Source organism: Lacerta agilis, chromosome 2 (assembly GCF_009819535.1).
Source record: "Lacerta agilis isolate rLacAgi1 chromosome 2, rLacAgi1.pri, whole genome shotgun sequence".
NCBI classification, from domain to species: domain Eukaryota; kingdom Metazoa; phylum Chordata; class Lepidosauria; order Squamata; family Lacertidae; genus Lacerta; species Lacerta agilis.
This window is the reverse complement of record NC_046313.1, coordinates 11,893,213-11,914,413: the sequence shown is the minus strand read 5'-3', so window position 1 is coordinate 11,914,413 and position 21,201 is coordinate 11,893,213. Positions and strand designations below refer to the sequence as shown.

At 46.5% G+C, this 21,201-nt stretch overlaps 1 protein-coding gene across 2 annotated transcripts in view; it reads right to left on the bottom strand.

The window, feature by feature from the left end:
* COL2A1 (collagen type II alpha 1 chain) overlaps positions 1 to 18,481 on the bottom strand; it is an 81,619-nt gene extending 63,138 nt beyond the window's left edge. The window contains exons 1-9 of one of the 2 annotated variants that reach the window (XM_033138607.1): positions 18,122 to 18,481; positions 13,957 to 14,166; positions 11,418 to 11,434; positions 10,597 to 10,629; positions 10,448 to 10,480; positions 10,297 to 10,350; positions 7,255 to 7,356; positions 3,818 to 3,895; positions 134 to 178 (exon numbers count right to left, since the gene is read on the bottom strand). In XM_033138607.1, coding sequence (XP_032994498.1) covers positions 134 to 178; positions 3,818 to 3,895; positions 7,255 to 7,356; positions 10,297 to 10,350; positions 10,448 to 10,480; positions 10,597 to 10,629; positions 11,418 to 11,434; positions 13,957 to 14,166; positions 18,122 to 18,215 — 666 coding nt within the window. In that variant the 5' untranslated portion in view covers positions 18,216 to 18,481. The remainder of the gene's footprint in view (positions 1 to 133; positions 179 to 3,817; positions 3,896 to 7,254; positions 7,357 to 10,296; positions 10,351 to 10,447; positions 10,481 to 10,596; positions 10,630 to 11,417; positions 11,435 to 13,956; positions 14,167 to 18,121) is intronic. The other variant, XM_033138608.1, reaches the window with a different exon arrangement.
* Positions 18,482 to 21,201: the final 2,720 nt, after the last annotated feature.

Sequence of the window (21,201 nt, the reverse complement as noted above, 5' to 3'; positions counted from 1 at the left end):
TAGTTTGGGGAACCCTGGCATAGAGAGATACACAGTGGTCCCCTTGGAAAAAGGCAATTCTTCCACCTGCCTCATTTTTTCCCCAAACATGAGAGATCATCCAAAAAAAGAGTTGAAAGGTTTTGATACTTACAGGAGATCCTGGAGGTCCCGGAGGTCCTCGTGGTCCCATAGGTCCCTATAATAGAAAAAAAATAAAATTAAGCAATCATTACCCCAAAAAAGAAAGGAAGATTCAATCCCAACACAGGATACACTAGGCCCTGGCTGTACAGGCATTAAGAACCAGAGCAGAGCTTCTTCCATGGCTTCTTCTTATTTAATTCTCCCTCTCTTTCTTTGTACCATCCAGGGCTATTTGTATTTATAGAAGTCATTCGGCGGTGGGGGGAAACACACACACACATGCTTTCGCTTGGAAACTGTCCATGTTTACTAAGCCCGAATTTCATTTACTGCTTGCCAAGAAATGCTAGAGAGTAGAAATTTCCTGCTGGAAGTCTTGTGGGATCTTGAAGAACAGTAGCTGCTGTCTGTCTTTGCATACTTCAGCTCTCGATCCAAGTGCAACAGTGACCCAGCCCCTTAAAACAAATCTCTCTATTACTTCCCTGTCCATAATCATCTGTTTCAACTATTTTGGCACATGGCTTGGGAAGTTCTGGCAAGCGATGCAAAGGCCCAAAGACCTTTTCTCTCTTCTTCTTCTTTTTGTTAGAAGTCAGCCTTTCCGTTAAAGCGGCTTGCTTGAACAATCTTGGAATAGCAGGTCAACAAACGCTTAGAAAGTTAAGTTAAGCAAAGAAATTCATTTATAATGAAAAGAAATGTGGTTTTCTGGAGCTCTGGGTACAAAGGAAGGTGGCGGCAATGAGACTTTGATGGCATCGCTCTGGCTTAACATCAGGAATGGATTGGACTCTATGGGCTTCAATAAAACGCTGGTTGAGGTGCTGCAAGCAAAAGGTGTAGCTCCTTTGGTGCCAAATAGAGCTGTGCTGGTGACTTGGTTACCCTATTGCGAAGGGGACAGAAACAGTCCCAGTGTTATAGAAGTGCAGGGATCAGGAACAAGTGGCCCTGCAGATGCTGCTGGACTACAGCTCCCATCATCCCTGACCATTGACCATGATGTTTGGGGCTGATGGCAGCAGGAGTCCAACTACAATCCAGAGGGTCACAAGTTTTCCCTTCCTTATTGTAGTATATTATTTTATTCAAACCATCTTGAGCATCTTTCTGGATTGAAAGGCAGAAGATTTATTTTTAAAAATAAGAATATCAAATAATAAAATGTTATCTAGCTATCTATCAATAGATCTATACACACACAATGTCAGTGTTACCTTGGAACATTTTATTGACTTTTCTTAACATTTATATATCCCACTTTCCTTTCATCACAGAACCCAAGGCACTGTACATGGGGTTCGCATGCAGTCCCCCATCCAGACATTGACAAAACCCAGATGGTGGCCTCAGGTGGCTTCATACTGTACCCTCGGAGAGCCAACAACAGGCCCTCCATCTCATGGCGTGTCTGCTTGTGTGTTTTACTGTAGCTCAGTCAGAGAAACTAGTATGGGCTATAAAGCTCTCTGCATGTCTGGAGCAGAGGTGAGGAATCAAATACACATAGCACCACACCAGATCTACAAATTAAGGGCCATTTGGAAGAGCTCAAATGCCACCATCCTGTAACATTTACTCACTGGAAGTACCACACTTTCAATGCAACTCAGCCCCAAAATGTGCTAAGGGTTATGGCCCAGGTGTACAGCATACCTAGTTCTAAAGAAGCCAGAACCTTGACTGGTCTCATTGATGTCTTTAGGTTTCGTAATTTCTCTATTTTGTTCTGCAAAAGGCATCTTTTGTCAAGCATTCTTCAATGTAAAATGAGGCTCTTGGCCTAGCCTACAGCACATATCTCTCACAGGTTTAATAAAAAGCAGGTGTGGTGGTTAAGTGTGCTGGACTAGGATCAGGTTCAAATCCACAGATGGCCACAAAGATCACTGGTGAACTTAAGCCAGTCAGCCTAAACTACCACGTAGGGTTGTGGTTGAGGTTAAAATAGAGGAAGACGCATGTATGCTACCTTGAGCTCCTTAGAGGAACAGTGGGATATAAATGTAGTAATTAGCATAAATATAATATCCATTAGTAGCTGGTCACATTCCAACAATCAACTGTTGTCTTAAAAAGCCAATATTATGAATAAGTCTCAGATACCGGCATAAGGCAGGAAGCTGCGGTTAACCATAGCTTCCTATTACATCTGAACGAGGAAACTGGAGTTAATGGCTTTCACACAAGCCAAAATGTAAAGCCATCATTCGAAGATGGTTTCTGAAGCCTGGCTAGCTTGGAAGTCATTAACCGTAGTCCTGGCTCGGACATGACCTGAAGCTATGGTTATCTATAGCTTCTTGTTTCATCACTCACGCGGAGGAAGGAGTGACACAGCTGTGTGCAGGTGCCTGAAGCTCATACCTATCTCAGTTTACTAGGCCAATCTCTGATCAACTGAACGTGACAATTCCCCCTCCCCAGGATAGACTGGTTCCAGAGGGTGGCATTTGCCAAGTTCACAGGACCAATGAATGATCCACCATCAGTGCTACTCAACAGTGCCACCATTTTGTATGGGGCACCCACCCAAGAAGCCCCGAGGCACCCACCATTTTCAGGCTAAGGGCCAATGAAGCCCTGAGTCCTGCCTGAGAGCCTCGTAACCCTGCAGGTGGCACTGTCTGCAGGGAACCTAGGAAAATACCGCTGTGCGAGCAGAGCTAAAAGTCTCTTAAAAGAGTTCTCACCATCACTAAACATCAATCAGTGGTATAGTATGGGAGGGGTCACAGGGGCAGTAGCCCCAGGTGAAAATTTGTTAGGGGTGCAAAATTTCAACACCCAGTGCTGCCTCAATACAGGTGCATGGTTTCGTCGCTGATGGCTTCTCCATGCGAACTAGGAGGTGACCTCTCTAGACAACGGAATGGCTCTTTTCTTACTTGTGGGGCTGGAATCTCCTGGGTGACACGAACACTGCCTTCCATTCACCTCCTCTGCATGGGCCCCAGGTGCTGGCAACCCATGTTACGCCACTGACTACAATTGCCAGGATTCTTCATGGAACATCATCCCACGGCAGCCAACTGCCATAAAACCAATATATGTGGGGTGAGGAACCTATGGACCTCTACGTCAGAGATCGCCAAACCAGAAGGCTTTCAGTGGCACCCCTGGGCAGGTGCCCGAGACTTTGAGCTTTCATTTTTTAAAAGAGCTCTAGCCCTTCAAGAAAGTAAGTTATGAGGTGAAATGTGCAGGTACTTTCTAAGCAATTTCTGTGCAATGAAAATGGTGTAACTACCTTGAATATAGTTCATGATACTGAGGAATGCTTCTGGTTGTTATTAGACAGCAACAGTGTGTGTGTGTGTGTGTGTGTGTGTGTGTGTAAAAGAGAGAGAGATCTCCACAATCAGGGCCAGCAGGACATCACTGCGGGGAGTAGTTGCCTTGCTAATTTTGTGTTATGCCACACTCCCTCCATGGCAGCCATTTTGTGTCTAGCGCCCCCGGCACTCTCCTGAAATTCAAAATGTGTCCACTAGTCTAAAAAGTTGGGCAACCCATGATGTAGGTTGCTGATAGATTACAGCTCCCATTGTTGCTGATCATTGGCCGTGCTGGCTGGGTTGTATTCCAACAATATCTGGAGAGTCACAGCATACCCACCCCTGCAATATACATTTGTAGTGCAGACATGAGCTCAAACAACTAGGGGAGACTCTCCTGTGGTCTTTACCATTGGTCCTTGCATCACTCCCATCTGAGCACCGCCTGCTTTCTCGTCAAATCCTCCAGCCATCTGAGCAGCAAAGTTCTGCAAAGATAAAGTGCAGAGAGAACATGGTCAGTTTCAGTGGAATGTGATGTGATCTGACAGAGAACATTCACACAATGAGGAATACAAGAAGTCTTTTGAAAAGTCCAGAGTTTCCCGTAGTATCTGATGGGCAAGTGTGCCCACACCATGGAGGAAGAAATTAGGGCAAGCTCGTTTTACATTTTTTTTTACTCTCCTTGGGGACTATACCTCCAGGCATAGGGTGATATTTTTAGGCAGAATTTCATCTGGAGAGAAAAGGAAGGGGGCTTTCTAAGTTGTATTTTTTTTTGCCCACCCTATTATCAAGTCATTGTTTTGGGGTTTTCCACGACAGTAAACAAGCAGGGGGTCTGCAAGGATAGAAATCAACTTTGTGGTACACAAAGTTTCCAACAAGTTATCGAAAACACAAAACATTGTTCATTATATCTAGAGACAGGGTGTCTGTAACACAGAGCTACATCATTGAATCTAAACAATATTCAAGTGCACTTGGAATAATTAGAAAGTGTGGCTTAAAACTGGACACCGACAAGTTGAACTTCGCTCCAAAAAAGGACTGTTATGCATTCTGAGGAGAGAAGAACAACCTCATCAGATTTATTTATTAATCCTATTATGAAACCACTGAATACACCTCTATACAAGGATGCCTGTCCAAAGGCAGTGGTGGAGCGTATGCCCACGAGTTTGACCCAGAGGTGGAGCCGGGCGCAAGGTGCACCACAGCTGAGGAGGGTGGGTGTTGCCACCCATTCTCCTGCTCTCCTCCCCTGGGTCAAGTCTGACCCGAGGGCCAAGCTGTGGCCGGGCACAAGTGCCCAGCCAAGACTCAGCTCCTTCTCACTCGGAGCAACAACCTCAAATTCAGTTACTCCAGTCCTTAAAACATTTTAACTCTACCTCCGTGTCCACAAAAGACTGAGGGGAATGAGAAGAATGGACGTTTTCCACTCTTTTCAGTAGGTGTTTCCATACAGAGTAGCAACTCTAATGTTTACCAGTAGTGACTCAGCAAAGAATGTGGATTGTTGGCTATCCTATAAGAACCTGGAGTAAAGGAATATGACTTGGTGAGTGTGTCCTATGTGTGGAGTAATATTCAAAAAGCAGGGTTAGTTATGGCAATCAAAGAACACATTCTACACATTAATATCCTCCAGTATGCCAATCTTTGATATTGTTCACACGCCCCTAATAGCAATCAAGTGAGGGTTGCAAAAAAAAAACAAAAAACAGTCATTAAACTATGTTACAGTGTAGTGTTCCTCAAACATGGGCCTGCAGATGTTTGACCACAAATCCCATCATTTCTTACTACTAGTCAAGCTGGCTGGGAATGATGGGAGTTGTAGTCTAGCACCACTAAGTTCCCTGGGACTTCTTCCCAGGTAAGAGGGCATAGGATTACAGCTTTAGCGACTCTAAAATACAACCTTAAGGAAATGCACTAATGGAATGTCTGCCTTTATCTCATAACCTGCCTGATTGTTTCATAACCTGACACAAAATCAAAACTTGCTCAGTCCTAGCAACACTGTCACTGCTACCCTCTGCTAACTAGCTTCCCCAGCTGAAAATTACAGTTCCAACAATTTCCCTGAAATAGACACAACTGGTTGGCGTAGCCATTAATCTGCTGGGGCTAGTAAAGGCCACCAGACCTAATGGCTCTCAAAACTAGAGTTGCCTAGACAAGTTGTGTGTAATTAACTAGGAATGAATTTAAGGTGCTTTGCGGAGGAATTTACAAATGTATTTTGGACCCACAATGGAGTATGGAAATAGGTATGCTTAAGACTACAGAAACCAGTGGGCTTGTGCACATCTAATTCTATATTGGGCTGTTGATCCAAGTCTATAGACAGTGATGAGCCCTGATGATCCTCCTCCATTCTCTAGCACAGTAGTTTTCTACCTTGGGGGAACCTTTTCTACATCAACTGATCTGCATTTGATTCCTGCATTGTAGGGGGTTGGATTAGATGACCCTTGGGGTCCCTTCCAACTCTACAATTCCATGATTCTATGATCTCCTATGAACTTATCTATGTCCCTGCCACAGTATTCTATGACATCTCACAGTTAGAAAAAAGCCATAGCCCAGCCTGTTGAGCACACTGTCAGACTTGCATGAACTGAGAATGTATTGCTATGAGTCGGGGGGCCGGAGGAGCAGGCTGTGTGCCAAGACCGTTCTAATTCCTAGATCCAGCAAGTGTTAAAATCTAAGGAAGGATTCAAATTGTTGGAATGGCCAGAAAAGTTTTTTGATAATGGCCCTGTAAATATAGGTCATTAAGGTATCAAACTCCTGCCAACCTAGCAGTTCAAAAGCACGTCAAAGTGCAAGTAGATAAATAGGTACCACTCTAGCGGGAAGGTAAACGGCGTTTCCGTGCGCTGCTCTGGTTCGCCAGAAGCGGCTTAGTCATGCTGGCCACATGACCTGGAAGCTGTCTGCGGACAAATGCTGGCTCCCTCAGCCTACAGAGCAAGATGAGCTCCGCAACCCCAGAGTCGCCCATGACTTGACCTTACGGTCAGGGGTACCTTTACCTTTTAAGGTATCAAAGGAAGTGGCTCTGTGCCAGACAAATGGGGGGGGGGCTCCCTCAACTCACTATTTGTTAGTTAGAAAAGGCAAAGGCCAGAACAGAGTTGTGTAAGGGTAAGCTAGAAGATGGAGGAAGAAGCAGACTGAAGCCTGTGAAAGAGAGACATGCCTGATTTCTGTGGCTATGGAGAAGCAAGACCCGCTTGAGGTGTCAATGCTGTGAACCCCTCCATCATAGGCTCAGGTTGTACATGTGTAAATAAAGCATATGCCATAAAGACACTACAATCTCCACTGTACCTCATTTCAAAGGAAACAGAAATGCCTGGGTAAATGCCTGGAACCTCACACTGCTCAGAGATAGGGGTGGCGTGTTCTACCCAACACTCCCTTGCAGATGACTTCTGGCAAAATAAGCTTGCCAGTGAAGAGTAAAACATGTTTCAAGAGATTCTGACTTGTTGCAGAAACACGTTATTGTGGGGAGGGGGTATTTCCAGAGGATCCCCCCAGAACAAGGTTTGAAAACCACAACTCTAATGCAGATAATGACAAAAGAGGGCAAAGGCAATCTAGGCCACTGAAAACCCAGCAGTCTGTTGTACTTTGAATATGTGGCATTTTTTTAAGGTAGCATATTATGTATGCTGAGCTGAATTAAGGCTTTTGCAGAGTTAGAACACCAGGAATTCTTGGTAGGTAGCACAGTGAAAGAGCTCTTTTCATTCTGTAACCACACAAGAAATGTGTGTGTTTGTGGGGGGGGGGGGAGGTGAATCAAGTAGAGGATACTCACTCCACCAATGCCATGGGGGCCTGGGGGACCTGGGGGTCCAGGAGGCCCAGGGTTGCCAGGTGTACCAGGTTCGCCATCTCTGCCACGTGGGCCAGGAGCACCCTATTTTTAAAAAAGGAAGAAAAATGTCCCAAGGGAGTCAGATCATAAAGCATTGTATCAGCTCATCCAAGATTACAAGGGAAAATAATGTTTTAAAACGACAACAGCACATGGTCCAATTAACCCTCATAATTGGTACAGTGGTAACTCGGGTTACATACGCTTCAGGTTACATACTCCACTAACCCAGAAATAACGCTTCAGGATAAGAACAGGAATCGTGCTCTGGCGGCGCAGTGGCAGCGGGAGGTCCCATTAGCTAAAGTGGTGTTTCAGGTTAAGAACAGTTTCAGGTTAAGAGCGGACCTCCGGAACGAATTAAGTACATAACCAGAGGTACCACTGTATTATGCATCTTATACAGTCCGAATCTAGACACGTCTACTCAAAAGTAAATCTCACTGAGTTGGCCTAAGGGTTCACAGGACTGCAGACTTAGTTAAAATATTGCTAAGTCTTCTCTATTAATTTCATCTGTGTATTAACAGCCCAGTCCTAATAATTGTTATGCTCACACACATAAAAATGCTCAGTGATGTACGAGCAGTGATGCCAGTACATGCTACTGCTCTGTTGTAGCAATCTGTGGCCTGTGCATAGTTATGATGGTACAACAGTCAGATTTTCTAAGGGAAAAAACTATTTAGGATGCAGGAGAGGGCCATAATGGACTGTTTGGTTGTGCGCATTTGTGTAAACTGCTTTGGGAAGCCTTTTTTTATTTATTTATTTTTAAGACAGATTTTTGAAACTTCTAGTCTAAGCCCCTGCCCAATACAATGAATTCAAACTAGAGCACCTCTCACTACCCAACAGATGTCTCTCCTGCCTCTGCTGGAATACCTCCAACAAGAGAGAGCCCACCTACTGAACCTGGAGTTGGCTCCACTGTCAAACTGCTGTGACCATTAGCAAAATCTACCTCCCTGTAACATAATCCTATTAGATTGCAGAGTGGTTTAACAGTTGATTGTTCTTCCCAGGAAATTCTGGGAATTTGTAGGCCCTGTGAAGGGGAACAGGGGTCTCCTAGCACCCTTAACAAGCCACAGTTCCCAGGATTTTTAACTGTTTTAAAGTGGTATGATGCTGCTTTAAATGTATAGTGCAGATATGACCCTAGTCTTGCCCTTTGGGGCAGCAGAGAACAACCCTTTGCCTCCTTCTATGTGATTTCCACCCCCTCATCACCTTTGCTGCCATCCTCTAAACCCATTTCCAATTTGTCTACCTCCTTCTTAGAGTATAGTACCCAACATTGGGTGCAGTAGTTAAGATGAGGCTGGTACAGAGCAAAGTCGAACGATTACTTCTCATGACCTGAAAACTATGGGCCTATTGAGTCACCCTAAAATACAAACATGTTCTCCGATCAAAAATGTGATGCACACAGGGACTTGTTTCACATGCTAGGGATGGCCCTATCCATCCAACAGAGACAGCCAAGGAACAAAGATGTACAAAAGAATACTACTTCCTCCCTAGCAACACACTGAGAAGTCACTGCAAATGGGAGAGTATGTCATGCACGACAGAGGAAATGCACCCAGAAAGGATCATTGGACCATGAATAGACAAAAACCCACAACACCACGAGCAGGATTCACCTAATGAGTCCCATCAGCAGAAGTCTACACAAGGACTTGTGCTTATGCAACAAGGCTTCCCCACTCTTTCCACTGTGCCCCCTGAAATCAGCACAGTGGGGTGTTCAGGGGAACCCCCAGATCAGTATGTGAGGGTGGGGAGAAGAGGGGAAATTGTTCCGCCTAGCAAGCTAAAATGCTTGCACTGATCAGCATAGCACAATGCTGAATTCCTCCAAAAATATTTGCCTAGTTGCCTATGGTGAGCAAGCACTGTTTCCAGGCAACAAGGCAGAAAAGCTCTTATGAATTCAGAAATGAGTTGTATTTATTTCTGCTTCAGACCTTCGACGTACCACAAATAGCCGTCATAGTTGTCTGTGGAAAGGTGAGGCAGTAAAGCAACTGTGCGGGCATGCAACTTTTGCAAATTGGACTACAAGACTGCACATAACAGTATGCTTTAATCTCACATAGGTACAAATCTTACATTTAATACTCCAGGTACACTGCTCAGGATGGCATAGACGATCCTCTCCCACCATGCTCCACTCCCGCCTCTCCCCCCCCCATTTTACCACCACAAAAACCTTATGAGGAATGTTAGACTGAATGATAGCAACTGGCCCAAGGTCAGGCAGTAAGTTTCATGGGTGAGGGGAACTTGAACCCAGTTCTTCCCCGTCCTAATCCAACACTAACCATTTCATCACTCACTCTCGTTTGAAAAAATACTGAAACCTTACTCCCTGACTCAACTAAGCGCAAAAAGCAGACTATTAAGCACTCATCTTGTACCCTCTATAACTAACTTTCCAAAATCCTTCCAAAATCAACACTTTAATGTGTTCCAGTTACAGGTAGGTAACCGTGTTGGTCTGCCATAGTCAAAACAAAATAAAAAATTCCTTCCAGTAGCACCTTAGAGACCAACTAAGTTTGTTCTTGGTATAGGTTCGTGTGCATGCACACTTCTTCAGATACCTGAAGAATCTGAAGAATCTGAAGAAGTGTGAATGCACACGAAAGCTTATACCAAGAACAAACTTAGTTGGTCTCTAAGGTGCTACTGGAAGGAATTTTATTATTATTATTATTATTATTTTACTTTAATGTGTGTAAATCATCTAGATGCCCCTGACTTGAAGAGATGACAGGTTTGATATTTTAAAAACCAGCAAATCCAAGACTTGAGAATGGCAGTCAGGTGCTTTCAGTCATGATGTACAATGCAATCCTATACATGTTTCCTTGAGAGTAAGTCCCATGGTGTACAAAGGGACTCGCTTCCTGGTAAGCATGCATAGGATCTCAATCTTAATCCTTTGCCCAATGTGTGAGAAGTTGGCATTACCTTCTCTCCTTTATCTCCGCGTTCTCCCCTTGGTCCTTGTTCACCTGAAGGTCCCTTAAGCAGGTAAAGACAAGAGACTCAGTTAGATATTTTGGTGAACCTTTTCCTCCAAAACATTTAAATACCGTAGCAGAAGAGCTCATTTCCCTACCTGTGGTCCAGGGGGTCCTCTTGGTCCTACAACCTGGACAAGAAAGAGCAAGAGGGGGGGGGACACAAAGGTGGTTATGTTGCAAGCACATTTTGTACTGCCAGCATTCAAGGGATGAGGAAGGCGGACACAGAAAGTGTAGCACTTACATCTTTAATATCGCCAGGTTCTCCTTTTTGTCCCTGCAAAATGCAAAGTGTGCACAAGGTTTAACAGGACAACAGAACAAAACACCAAAGCCAGGCTTCCCCTACACACAAATGATGCCGTGTTCAACTCATGCACAATGTTGACATTCTATCTAGGCTCCCTGCTTGAAACACTGTGCAACTGTAAGCAGGCCTATGTACTTGAAAGGGGTAAAGAACATCTGGGCCCCAATTTTGCACAAGAGGTATGCATAAACTTAGCCTAAGTTTTGAATAGCCTTATTTAAGTCAATGGAAGTATTCATTGCTTTTAAGTTAAGGAAACGTTTCGGCTTTTTCACTAGGTCTGGGATATGAGAACTGCAGTTCACATTTCATGCCCATGAGACAACTCGGCTCTGCAATAATTCACAATAACCATCTGTTGCAGTAGCTCCATTGGCTTCTCCAGATTTCCTTGTGTTCTTTGCAGGGGACAGGAAATGAGGTACACCCTATATGCCAATTGAATGTGTGCAGCAAGGGCTGCCGACTGACATGTTCCTGTGCCTTTGACAGCATCTCGTTATGCAGAAACCAGCAAGCAAATTATTTTAGGACATCTTAAGTGGTAAGCATTATCGCCCTGTTAATGCCCTCCACTGATATGCCATCTTTTTAAGAAAAGCAAAGGCAAGAGTTGAAACACTGAAACTATGAAAGAAATCTACAGGTCAGATCACTGTCAAAGGCAACAGGAGCTGAGGGCGCTAGTAAAAGTTGGCACCCCTAGGGGGCAATTAAATAAAGCCATGGTTATTAACAGCATTCAGTTGCCTCACCTTGGGGCCAGGTTGCCCTGTTAAGAAATAACGGGGGGAGGGGAGAGAAAGAAAGCATCAGAACCATGTCAACATAAATCATATGAGCATTATAGTACCTTCAACCGTACGCATGAGATGCACACAATAAGACAAGGGGGCAGGAAGATAAGGAAGAGGCTCTGTGACTCGATGGTGGTGGTGAGGAGATGCTGTGCTTTTCTAAACCCATCTGTTGTGCTGGAGATACTGCCGCCCCAGAAAAGTTATAGGCACAGGACTTTCACACTTGGAATGAAAGCACCATGCAAAGTGGCAGAGCAGGAAAGCACAGACAGAATAATAGGATTCCAAACCAATCACTGCATGTTCAAAGCCATACTGCAAGATCACTCAGTTTAATTCCATTTTGCCCCACTGGAATTAAGTGTTCTGTTTATCGAAGCAGCAGCAGCATACATTCGGCCATGATCCTGCACACAAGTACACATGCCTAAGGCTGCAATCCTATGCAGATATCTTTGGGACTAAGTCCTACAGAACTTAGTGGGATTTTTCTTCCAAACAAATGTGCACAGGGTGCAGCTGGAAGTCTCACTGAGTGATGTGAGATGGATTCCAAACCTAAGCGCACTTCCTTGGAAGAAAATCCTCACCAAAATTACAAATCAGTTGGACTCGTCGCCAATCAAGCATGATTAGGATCGATCTGTTAAGCCATTGCAAGTGTGCACAGAACAAGTTTTAGAGGAAAGCATGCTTTTCACATATATATATATTTAAAAGCAAAGTGACACAAAATGCGGAAGTTAAAAGCCACATTCAACTTAACAGCAAATAAACATTGTGGAAGGGACACAGTTAACTTTTGCAAAGCTCAACCCTTTACTCATTCTGGCTGCCTCACACTGTCATTTGTTTTACTTTTTGAAGTAGAGGAGCCTCAAAGGTAAAAGGGTTAAAAAAGGCCACTTCTAATTGTAACATGACTCCTGGGATAGAGCGGTCACATTACACACACATACAAAAAGAACTCAGTTTTTGGAACCTGAAATAATGCTGGATTCTTTCCCTGCATCAACTAAAAATCACAGTCACTTTGCAAACCATGCCTCCTGGGCAGCACTTTTGAGACATAGCAAAGCACTATTAATCACCCCCAGTATCTCAGGTATGAAAGCTAGCCCCCACCCGCTCGCTTCCTGACTATTTTCTCACAAGGCTAAATCTTGAGCTGCTGGTTCTGAGACCATTTAAAAAAAATATTAAAATCTCAGAGTCCCTTAAGGCAGTAGCATCAAGGGGCTGCAAAAGTAGAGGGAGTAAAACGTGGTTGGGGGTGTATCTGCCAACATCTTACATAGTTTTACACTGCAGCTGGTTCCCCAAAAATGAGGATAGTGTTTCACTCCTACTAGCTCCAAAGCCTACACTTTGCAAGAGGCTTTTTCACATCTCTGGCCAGCACATAAAATGGAAATGGCTGAAGAGCAATGCATGATGGGTGCAATCCAGAAAAAGCAGGCATGCCAAAGTCACGTTGACATTAATGGGATTAAGAAACGCTCAAATTCCATTGATTTCAATGGGACTTAGGTGCATTATTACTGGGGGGGGGAATGTACTGGAGGCACTTATTTTAAAGCACTATACAGTAATTTACCATCAACATTCTTATCATCACTACTGTATTTAGCTTTCTCTGGATTGCAGCCACTGCACACAATAAAGTTTGTGCAAATCCCACTGATTTAAGTGGAGCTTTACATGCCCCTAATGTGTTTAGGATGGGACAACTCACATTTAAAAGACCCCATTAAGGGGGGAAAGGTTTAATTTGGTGGTTTAATGAGACCTTTCTCATCTGAGTGAAACTGTAAAGGAACTGTCCTTGTCCAGCTCGCCCTGTAATTTCTGACACTGAAATCACAGCTAAACACTGTGCAGTTTGGGGGGGGGGGAGAGAGTATCATATACTTAGCACTGCAATGCTCTTCTCATTTCCTTCGCACTCACAAAAATATATACAGCAATGGCAAGTGGGCCACAGAAAAGCTTGATTCAAGGCTGCATGTCTGAGGATCTGGTACTTTACCAGACCAGGCTTTTAAAAATAAAAATAAACCATTTATCTGGTCACGTCGAAGGAGTAAAACTCTTCTCCAGGGGACCAGACAGGAAATGTTTTGTAAACTGGCAGATAATTTTTTCTTTTTCTTTTAGCCCATCAGTGTGTCACAAACACAGATAAACAACTGTGGGCTACATATTTTTATGGGCTTGCTTACATGGACAAGTTAATCTTTTGTCAATACTGCTACCCATCCAAGTTCCTTCACATAAACTATGGCTCAAATAAGAGGATAAGCCACGTTTTCTGCACCTGAAGCTGCTTTACCAACTATGAGAAGTAGCCTTTCCTAGCAGTTGCCTTTCCATGGATGCTGCAAAGCTTTTTGGGTTTTGCATCCATGGCCTTTAGGAAACAAGCCCCCCCCCCCTTTTGTTGCTATTATCTCTCAAGTAATTTATTTATATGGAATGGAAATAAATAAATTACGACCACTGGCGGCGGGCTGGTCAGTTGGGCAGGTGGGGCAACACTCTCCGAAGCCTATCTCAGGGTTGGGACAGTCTCTCAGATCTTCGCAGATTATGTTGTCGCAGAGGATAGTCCCAGTATCACAGACACAGATCCGGCAGGCCTCAGGTTTCCACACATCTTTATCACTATACCTCTGCCCATCCTGTACACAGCTGCCTGCCTCCTCTGTGCCAGAAGGGGAGGGAAAGAGCAGGGTAGGGTAGGGGGACAAAAGAGGCAAAGAGGAAGAAGAAAAAACCAGAAAGGAGGGGAGAAAGAAAGAAACAGGGTAATAACATCAGCATTGGTTATAGCAATCCTAGTAATGAGCACAAAGGTGGCCTCTTCTGTTCCAGACTGGCTCCATTCAAGGACATCTCTCCATCTTCCCCAGATTTATGATATTTTGGCAGTGTTATCCAGAAGCACAAAAAGGGGGGGGAGGGCTTTAGTAATCTGCTCTCTCTCTCTCTCTCTCTCTCTCTCTCACACACACACACACAGACCCCTCAGTTCTCACAATGCTGGCTTGAGATCCTTTACCAGGTAAAGGGACACTACAGAACAGGAATGGGGAGCCTGTGGCCTTCCCAACAGTCCAAACTAGCATGTCCCCTTATGGTGATAAGGGATGATGGGAGTCGTAGTCCAACAATGTCTGGAGGGCCAGGGGCTCTTCTGCATCCCTGCTGTAGAATCATGGAGGTTTTCTTCCTATATGATCTCTGGAGCTCCATACAGGACATAGCTTTACTTTGGTTGCTCCTCACAACAAACCCTTTGTGAGGTAATTCTCAGTGAGGTAAGGGCTAGGCAAGGGTCATAGCTACTCGCTCCCCAGTTGCCTCTCTGCGAGATGAACAGGATTTTGAACCTGGCTCTGCCACAGTGTGAAACACAGCACTCTGACCGCTGTGCCACTCTGCCTGGGGGCACGGCGTGCAGAATGCCACTTTCAGAGAGGGCATCTGGCAAATTCTAGGCCCAATTCTGCCTCAGCCTCAACGTCAGAGCATCTTTTAACAATTGTCATACACACCTCTGTCCACAGCAGCAAGAATGCTGAATTGGCAGATGATGGGGATGCAGCGGGGAACAAGTCTCCCCCCCCAAAAAAAACCCTGGTGTTTAAAAGCCTCCCGAAGGCCTACATGCTCAGGAAAGCTTGAGCCTGGTCTGGCACTAGCTTTGCATTTTGAATTCTTGGATGCACCTGGTGTGCAAGAGAGTCAAACAGACCAGCCATTTCTTAGTCAGAACAGCGTTACACTAGGCCACACAGTCGATTCAGGTTTGTAACCTCTGGCCAAAATGGCAACTGCCACCACCTGGCAATCGTGGGGAAGGGGTGATGCTAGAGACCCTTTAAAATGCTTCTCATCTGCTTCTCATCTGGAACGCAGACAGCAGAGTGCACCCAAGAAAGAGCAATGACCCTATCTGACTCTCTGTGTGTGCAAAAGAGGACTAAAGCTGTTTTTCCAATTAAAAAATAGTGAGTGGTTTGGGTTTTTTAAAGCAGCGGTAGACAAAATTGAAGTGAGATCTTGAAGTTGGCAGGGGGGGTGCATTCTGGAACTGGAAGGCTCGAGTAATAGATGGCAGAAACCCCAGTGCTCTCATCAGAAGAACTGACAATGTTTATCCCCCATTAGGAGACTTAAATAGAAATGATTATTGGTGGGGAAGAGGTCACTAGAAACCCATTAAAAATATGCCCCTTTGGCACATGCTTTCCTCTACCCCACCCCCACTTTCTAAAATACATCCCAGTGAAGGCTTGACAGCACCAGCAAGATGACAGGGGGCTTATTGTGCCCTGAGCAGGGGGAGCCTGCAGGAGCCCAAGGGACCCATGCACTCATGAATGGGCCTTTTCTCGAGTGCACACAGAGCGCGATTCACATGGCTCAGTTAGGGACTAGTTTAAATAAATATGGGCAGCATTTCAGCATCTGGAAGCTATTGCCGCCAAAGGCAAACAAATGTTCATAAAGCGGGAATTGAGCTCGCTCCCTGACCTGGGAGCACACTTTAAAAATAAAATAAAAGACATAAATAAAAGACAAGACTCCCCAAAGGCATGCTAAGGTTACAGTAAGTGAAAAAGCAACGCTATAGGCAAATCCACTCTCTCCTTAGCTAATAAAAATGCAACGATAGGTCCTTTAAAAAAAAGGAATTTAAAAGGTAAAGGGCGATATCTGCGCTCCCTTACTTGCCACGCACCTCTGAAATTCAGACGCAAGGCTTGACCTGAAATCGCTGGACACAATGAAGGGAAAGGGGTGTGCTAAGCTGCACTGCTGTGCAGTCAGGCCAGCTGATCACAATTGTCTAAACTTTAAAGAGAAGCAAGGGCACCTGACTGACATAGCACAGCACCTACCAAAGAGACGGTCAAGGCCATCTCTCCACAGGGCACCCCAGCTCATGCCTGAACCCAGAACCCTTTCCAGGGGAGGCTGGTCATGTGGCAGAGCCTTACCAGTAATCTTCTCACTGAGGATGATGGGGAGAAAACCAGAACTGGTGACACCACCACCACTTGGCTGCCCCGACCAGGTACACTGCCCCACCTCCCACAACTGGCCCTTTCTGCTACTAACTTGGAAAACTCAACTGCGGAGATTTGCTCCACATGAGCAAAAAGGAATTCAACTCCTTGGCCTCTCCCCATCTTTTTTTTTCTTTTCTCCTTTTTCTGGAAGCTTGAACTGAGAAAAATCAAGCATGGCCTGCGATATAAAGCAAGAGGAGAGGCCTCCCTCCACCCTCACCCTGCTTTTCGAGCTCTATTCCCTGCAATTGATTTACAGTCTGGAGCATATGGAGGCAGGCATGGAATTCGAGCAATAGGGAACCTACCCAAAGAAACAAGCTTAAAAAAAGAAAAAAGTTCTTTCTACCTAATAAAGTTTCCGTCTTGCATCCCTGAATAATATCCCAGACAACAAAAGCTTTCTGGGTAATGGGGAAGGGACAGCCCTGACTGTATGGTTGCCATCTTTCATAGTATCACATTTTGTGATTATTTTGTAATTCATTGGAATATATATATTGGGGAGGAGCAGGGAGAGGACATTGCCACAAGGAAAAAAACTACTGTATCTTCCAACCACCTAATTTAAGAGAAACGTTTTTCCCCGAGTTTAAATTTTGCATGCATGTACTGTTCATGCATATTGGGGGGGGGGGGGAGATGAAGAGAGCAAACCAGACTGATGTGTCTCTGGAATGCTTTGCACCCTTCAGGTGGCCTCTTGAGTTGGGGGGAAATTTTCCCTTCTGCTCCTTTCAACAACAACAAAAAAAATCTGTTAGCTATCAAATTCCCTGAGATCTCCATATGCACCTTACCCCACATCCCTAACTGAACTGGGGGAGGGAGCAAAAAGGGAGGGCAGATTTTTCTGCACAAAGATCTTTCTTTGTAAAAAGAAAAAAGAAAAAAGGGGGGGGAGAATGCAATGAGTCTTGCTTGTCTAACCCCAATGTTCTCTTTTGTCTGGATCCCCCTTTGAACCCATCCCCACCACATTCAGTTAACTCTTTCACTACCACCACAGGCAGAAAGTGCATTTCCACCACTTTCTTTGATGCCCTCTTCGGTGAGCTCAGAATCTGTCATTCTGACTTTGGGGAATTGAGGGGGGGGGGAGATAGAGTCCTGGATGGAATATAATGGTTTGGCAGGCTCTTTAAGAAACCTTATCCCCCACGTCACCCCTCTCCCCTAAAGGCCAATGGCAGAAGAAATGATAAAACCCTGGGATTGTGGTAAGTGGAGCTCTCTTCTCAACCAAGCAGGCACCACAGTGAAGCCTCCCCCTCAACAGGCATATCAGTATCTCATACCAAAGAAGATGATGGAGAGCAGCTTTTTATGGGAAGGAAAGAATCTGGTGAGCAAAAGGAGAGAAATCCAAGCACAAGAAGGCATCTCAGGCCAACTCGGAACATAAAGTTTAATTGTGCAAACCCTCAAACTCTCGGTCTTTGCTCCAGATCTTTCTTTTTAAACACCTCTCCCTCCCTGTTATTTTCCCACCTCATCCGGATAGATTTTCTTTTCGCCCTCTTTCAGAAGGAGGAGCAGCAGCAGGAGAAGAAGAAGATGAAGAAGAACGGTGCAACTTACGTATATCCTCATCCTGACATTTGACAACTGCTAATAAAATGACTTGCGTGGCTGCTAGGAGCACTAGAGTCCTTGAATCCACAAAGCTGAACATGTCTAAATGTTAGACATGCAGGACCTTTGCGGGGAGGAGGGAGGTGGTGGTGGTGGTGGAGGAGGAAAAGGTGGTGATGGTAGTTCCCCCAGTGGCTACCGAGCCTTCATGCAGCCGATCCTCCCTTTTCTTTGGAAACAGCAGGAGAATCCAAAGTCCCCCCCGGAGGCCCAGCAGAAAGTCCCTCTGCTGCTGCCGTCGTGTGCTCCGGTCTGAGGCACCGCGGCTTTATGCTCCCCTCTCCCTTCTAGCAGCCAGCGTATATGCCCAGGTCCCCGTCCTCCCCTGCCCCCCAGCTGAGCTGTAACCTGAGCCCCGAGCCTTGTCCCCGACGTTAGAGACCCCTCCCTCCTGGCCCATCTCCTCAAGTGCAGCAGGAGCCCTGCAAGCCAAAACGGGTGGCAACCGGGTGAGAGGGAGGGTGGGGTCTGCGGCTCCTTCCCCCCGCCCTCGAAACACCCATCTCGATACCTCGACGGCGGGCGGATCCGAAATTAATCAGTCCCTCCACCGTGGGACTGCAAGTTGCAGAGCGCTCCAGGGTCGCTCCCCTTCTGCATGCGCAAGAGCCGGCTGCTTCTGGACTTTCGTCTACGCTAAGCTACTCTCCCTCCGCCTGGGAAGAAGCAGGGACGAGGCTGCGTGCCCCCGGGGTGGGTGAGGGGGGTCCCGGGGAAAAGCCACGCAAAGGGGTGCGTGGTGGTGCCACGGAACCAGGATCAAGAGGGGCCTCGGCGAACACCGGCGGCTGCGCCTCCGGCACCTGCTCCAGAGTTTGCAGCCGGTTTCACTTCGAATTCTCCCAGAGAGCCTGGCGCGGCGCAGCTCCCCGGCTCTTCCGCCAACGAGGAGTGCGGGGAACACCTGCCGCCTTCGCGGTCTGGGTTTTCTAACGCCTAACTACACAAATACACCCCGTTCTCCACTCACCCCCAGTGGTTTCACCCCCAGCCTCCAAATGCACTCTTCGCTCTCACAATTCGGAGCTGATTCGCGCTATTTCCTTTTTCTCGCTTCGCTTTGCAAACAATACGGATCCATCCAACCGTCTCCTCCTTTCCATCGACCCTTCCCACTCTGCCTTTCTCAGGATTTTTACACACGCACCAAGTGCATAGTGGCTCTCTGGCCTAAAGGTGTGAGATCGCTTTTAAAGATCAGGTCGCGCAAAGATCCCGGGACAACTCTTCCCACCAGAAGCGGGAATTCAGCTTGAAGACAATCCATGGCAGCGCCGCTACTGCATGGCGACGGATGGAAGAGTTATGTCTCTGGCAACGAACCCTAGGCCAGACAGGCGGATATATATATTTATAATTATAAGCGGATATATATAATTATTATTATCGTTGTTGCTGCTGTTAAGGCAGCAGGGCAGGTTGCAAGCAATTTAAAAATCAGGGTTAAAACAAATCACAGTAGTGAAAATAGGGTGGTTTACTCCCTTAAGACAACAGGATCTGCCCCACTCATTCTCTGCCCCCGCTCTTTAAATGTTTGGTGGCAATCCTAAACCCGGTTCGGAGAGCTCTTGAGATCATTGGGACGGACACAGGGTTCTGCTGTTAAAGCGCGACGCTAGACAAGGGGCTTCGTGCCTTGATTCCGGCGTCCGATTATTGATCGATTCCCCAACCCAGCCTGCCTCTTCCTTCCTTTCCCCCGCCCCGGTAGGCTACTGGAATCTCCTGGGGCAGGGGGAAAAAAAGAGGAGAGGTGTTGAGGTCTGGCGGGTGCAGGAGGAAAAGACGGTGCAAACGCACGCGCCACACCGCTATGCGTGGGTTTACTCGGAAGTAAGTCCCTCTGAGAAAGGGGCTTACTCTCGATGAAGCGCGCGCAGGATCGCACCAGCCCTGTAAGTGCTTACTAAAGAAGCGTGCGTCGCGCCCCGCTTTCGGCGGCGTTGCTGCGCAAATGCCCTACAGGACGCAGCCGCCAAGGGGAGCTTTGTTTTCTCAACGCGAGCCCGGAATTCCCTTGCGCACGTGGCTGGCGCGTAGGGATCCAATGAGAGCGCGTCAAAAGAGACCCGCCTTTGCGGATGGAGGGAAGATTCCCTCGTTAGGAAATGCTGGCTGAATAGGGCAGTGGTTTTCAACCAGTGTGCCGTGGTACCCTGGGGTGCCTTGAATGTTGGGCATGGGTGCCACGGGCAACACTGGCCTCTGTCCCTCTTTCCTTCCCTCCCTCCTCTGATGCCCTCCTGTCTCTGCCTCCCAAAGGCTTGCACAGCTGTTAGTTGCAGCCGCCCTGGCTACAAACTCCCCAAGCCAGTGGTGCCCCATAGGGCAGTGTGAGGAGGCCCAGGGGATTCCCAAGGAGTGGGGAGAAAGGAACACTCCACAAGGGGTGGGGGTGAGGGGCTTCCAGCTCTGCAGGCAAAGGGGTGACATAACTGGGCTCCTGAGCCCCACAGGGGTGCTGCAGAAAGAATGTAGTTGGTCAAGGTAGCTGTGGACACAAAAAGGTTGAAAACCTTTGGAATAGGTTGTTGGCATCCCATCTGTCTAGAGAGGCAATGGAGCGTGCCTCTGGGGGTTAAGTCAAACCACAGCATTAGCAGCAGCACCAAAGTGACCTTCGCAGGGTGCGAGCCTGGGCAGTGTGTGTGGAGGTCCTGGGGTGCCCAGACCGCAAGACCCCACCTCTTGGCCTTGCTGATGTGTTCCAAAGGAAAGCAGAGCAATACATTTTGAACCAGCTTGGCTGCAGGAGTTGCCAGAAGGAGGCATATAAGCAGTGTTAGAAATAGATATGAAAGGTAGGCGCTTTGTTGTTGTTCAGTCGTTCAGTCGTGTCCGACTCTTCGTGACCCCATGGACCAGAGCACGCCAGGCACGCCTATCCTTCACTGCCTCTCGCAGTTTGGCCAAACTCATGTTAGTAGCTTCGAGAACACTGTCCAACCATCTCATCCTCTGTCGTCCCCTTCTCCTTGTGCCCTCCATCTTTCCCAACATCAGGGTCTTTTCTAGGGAGTCTT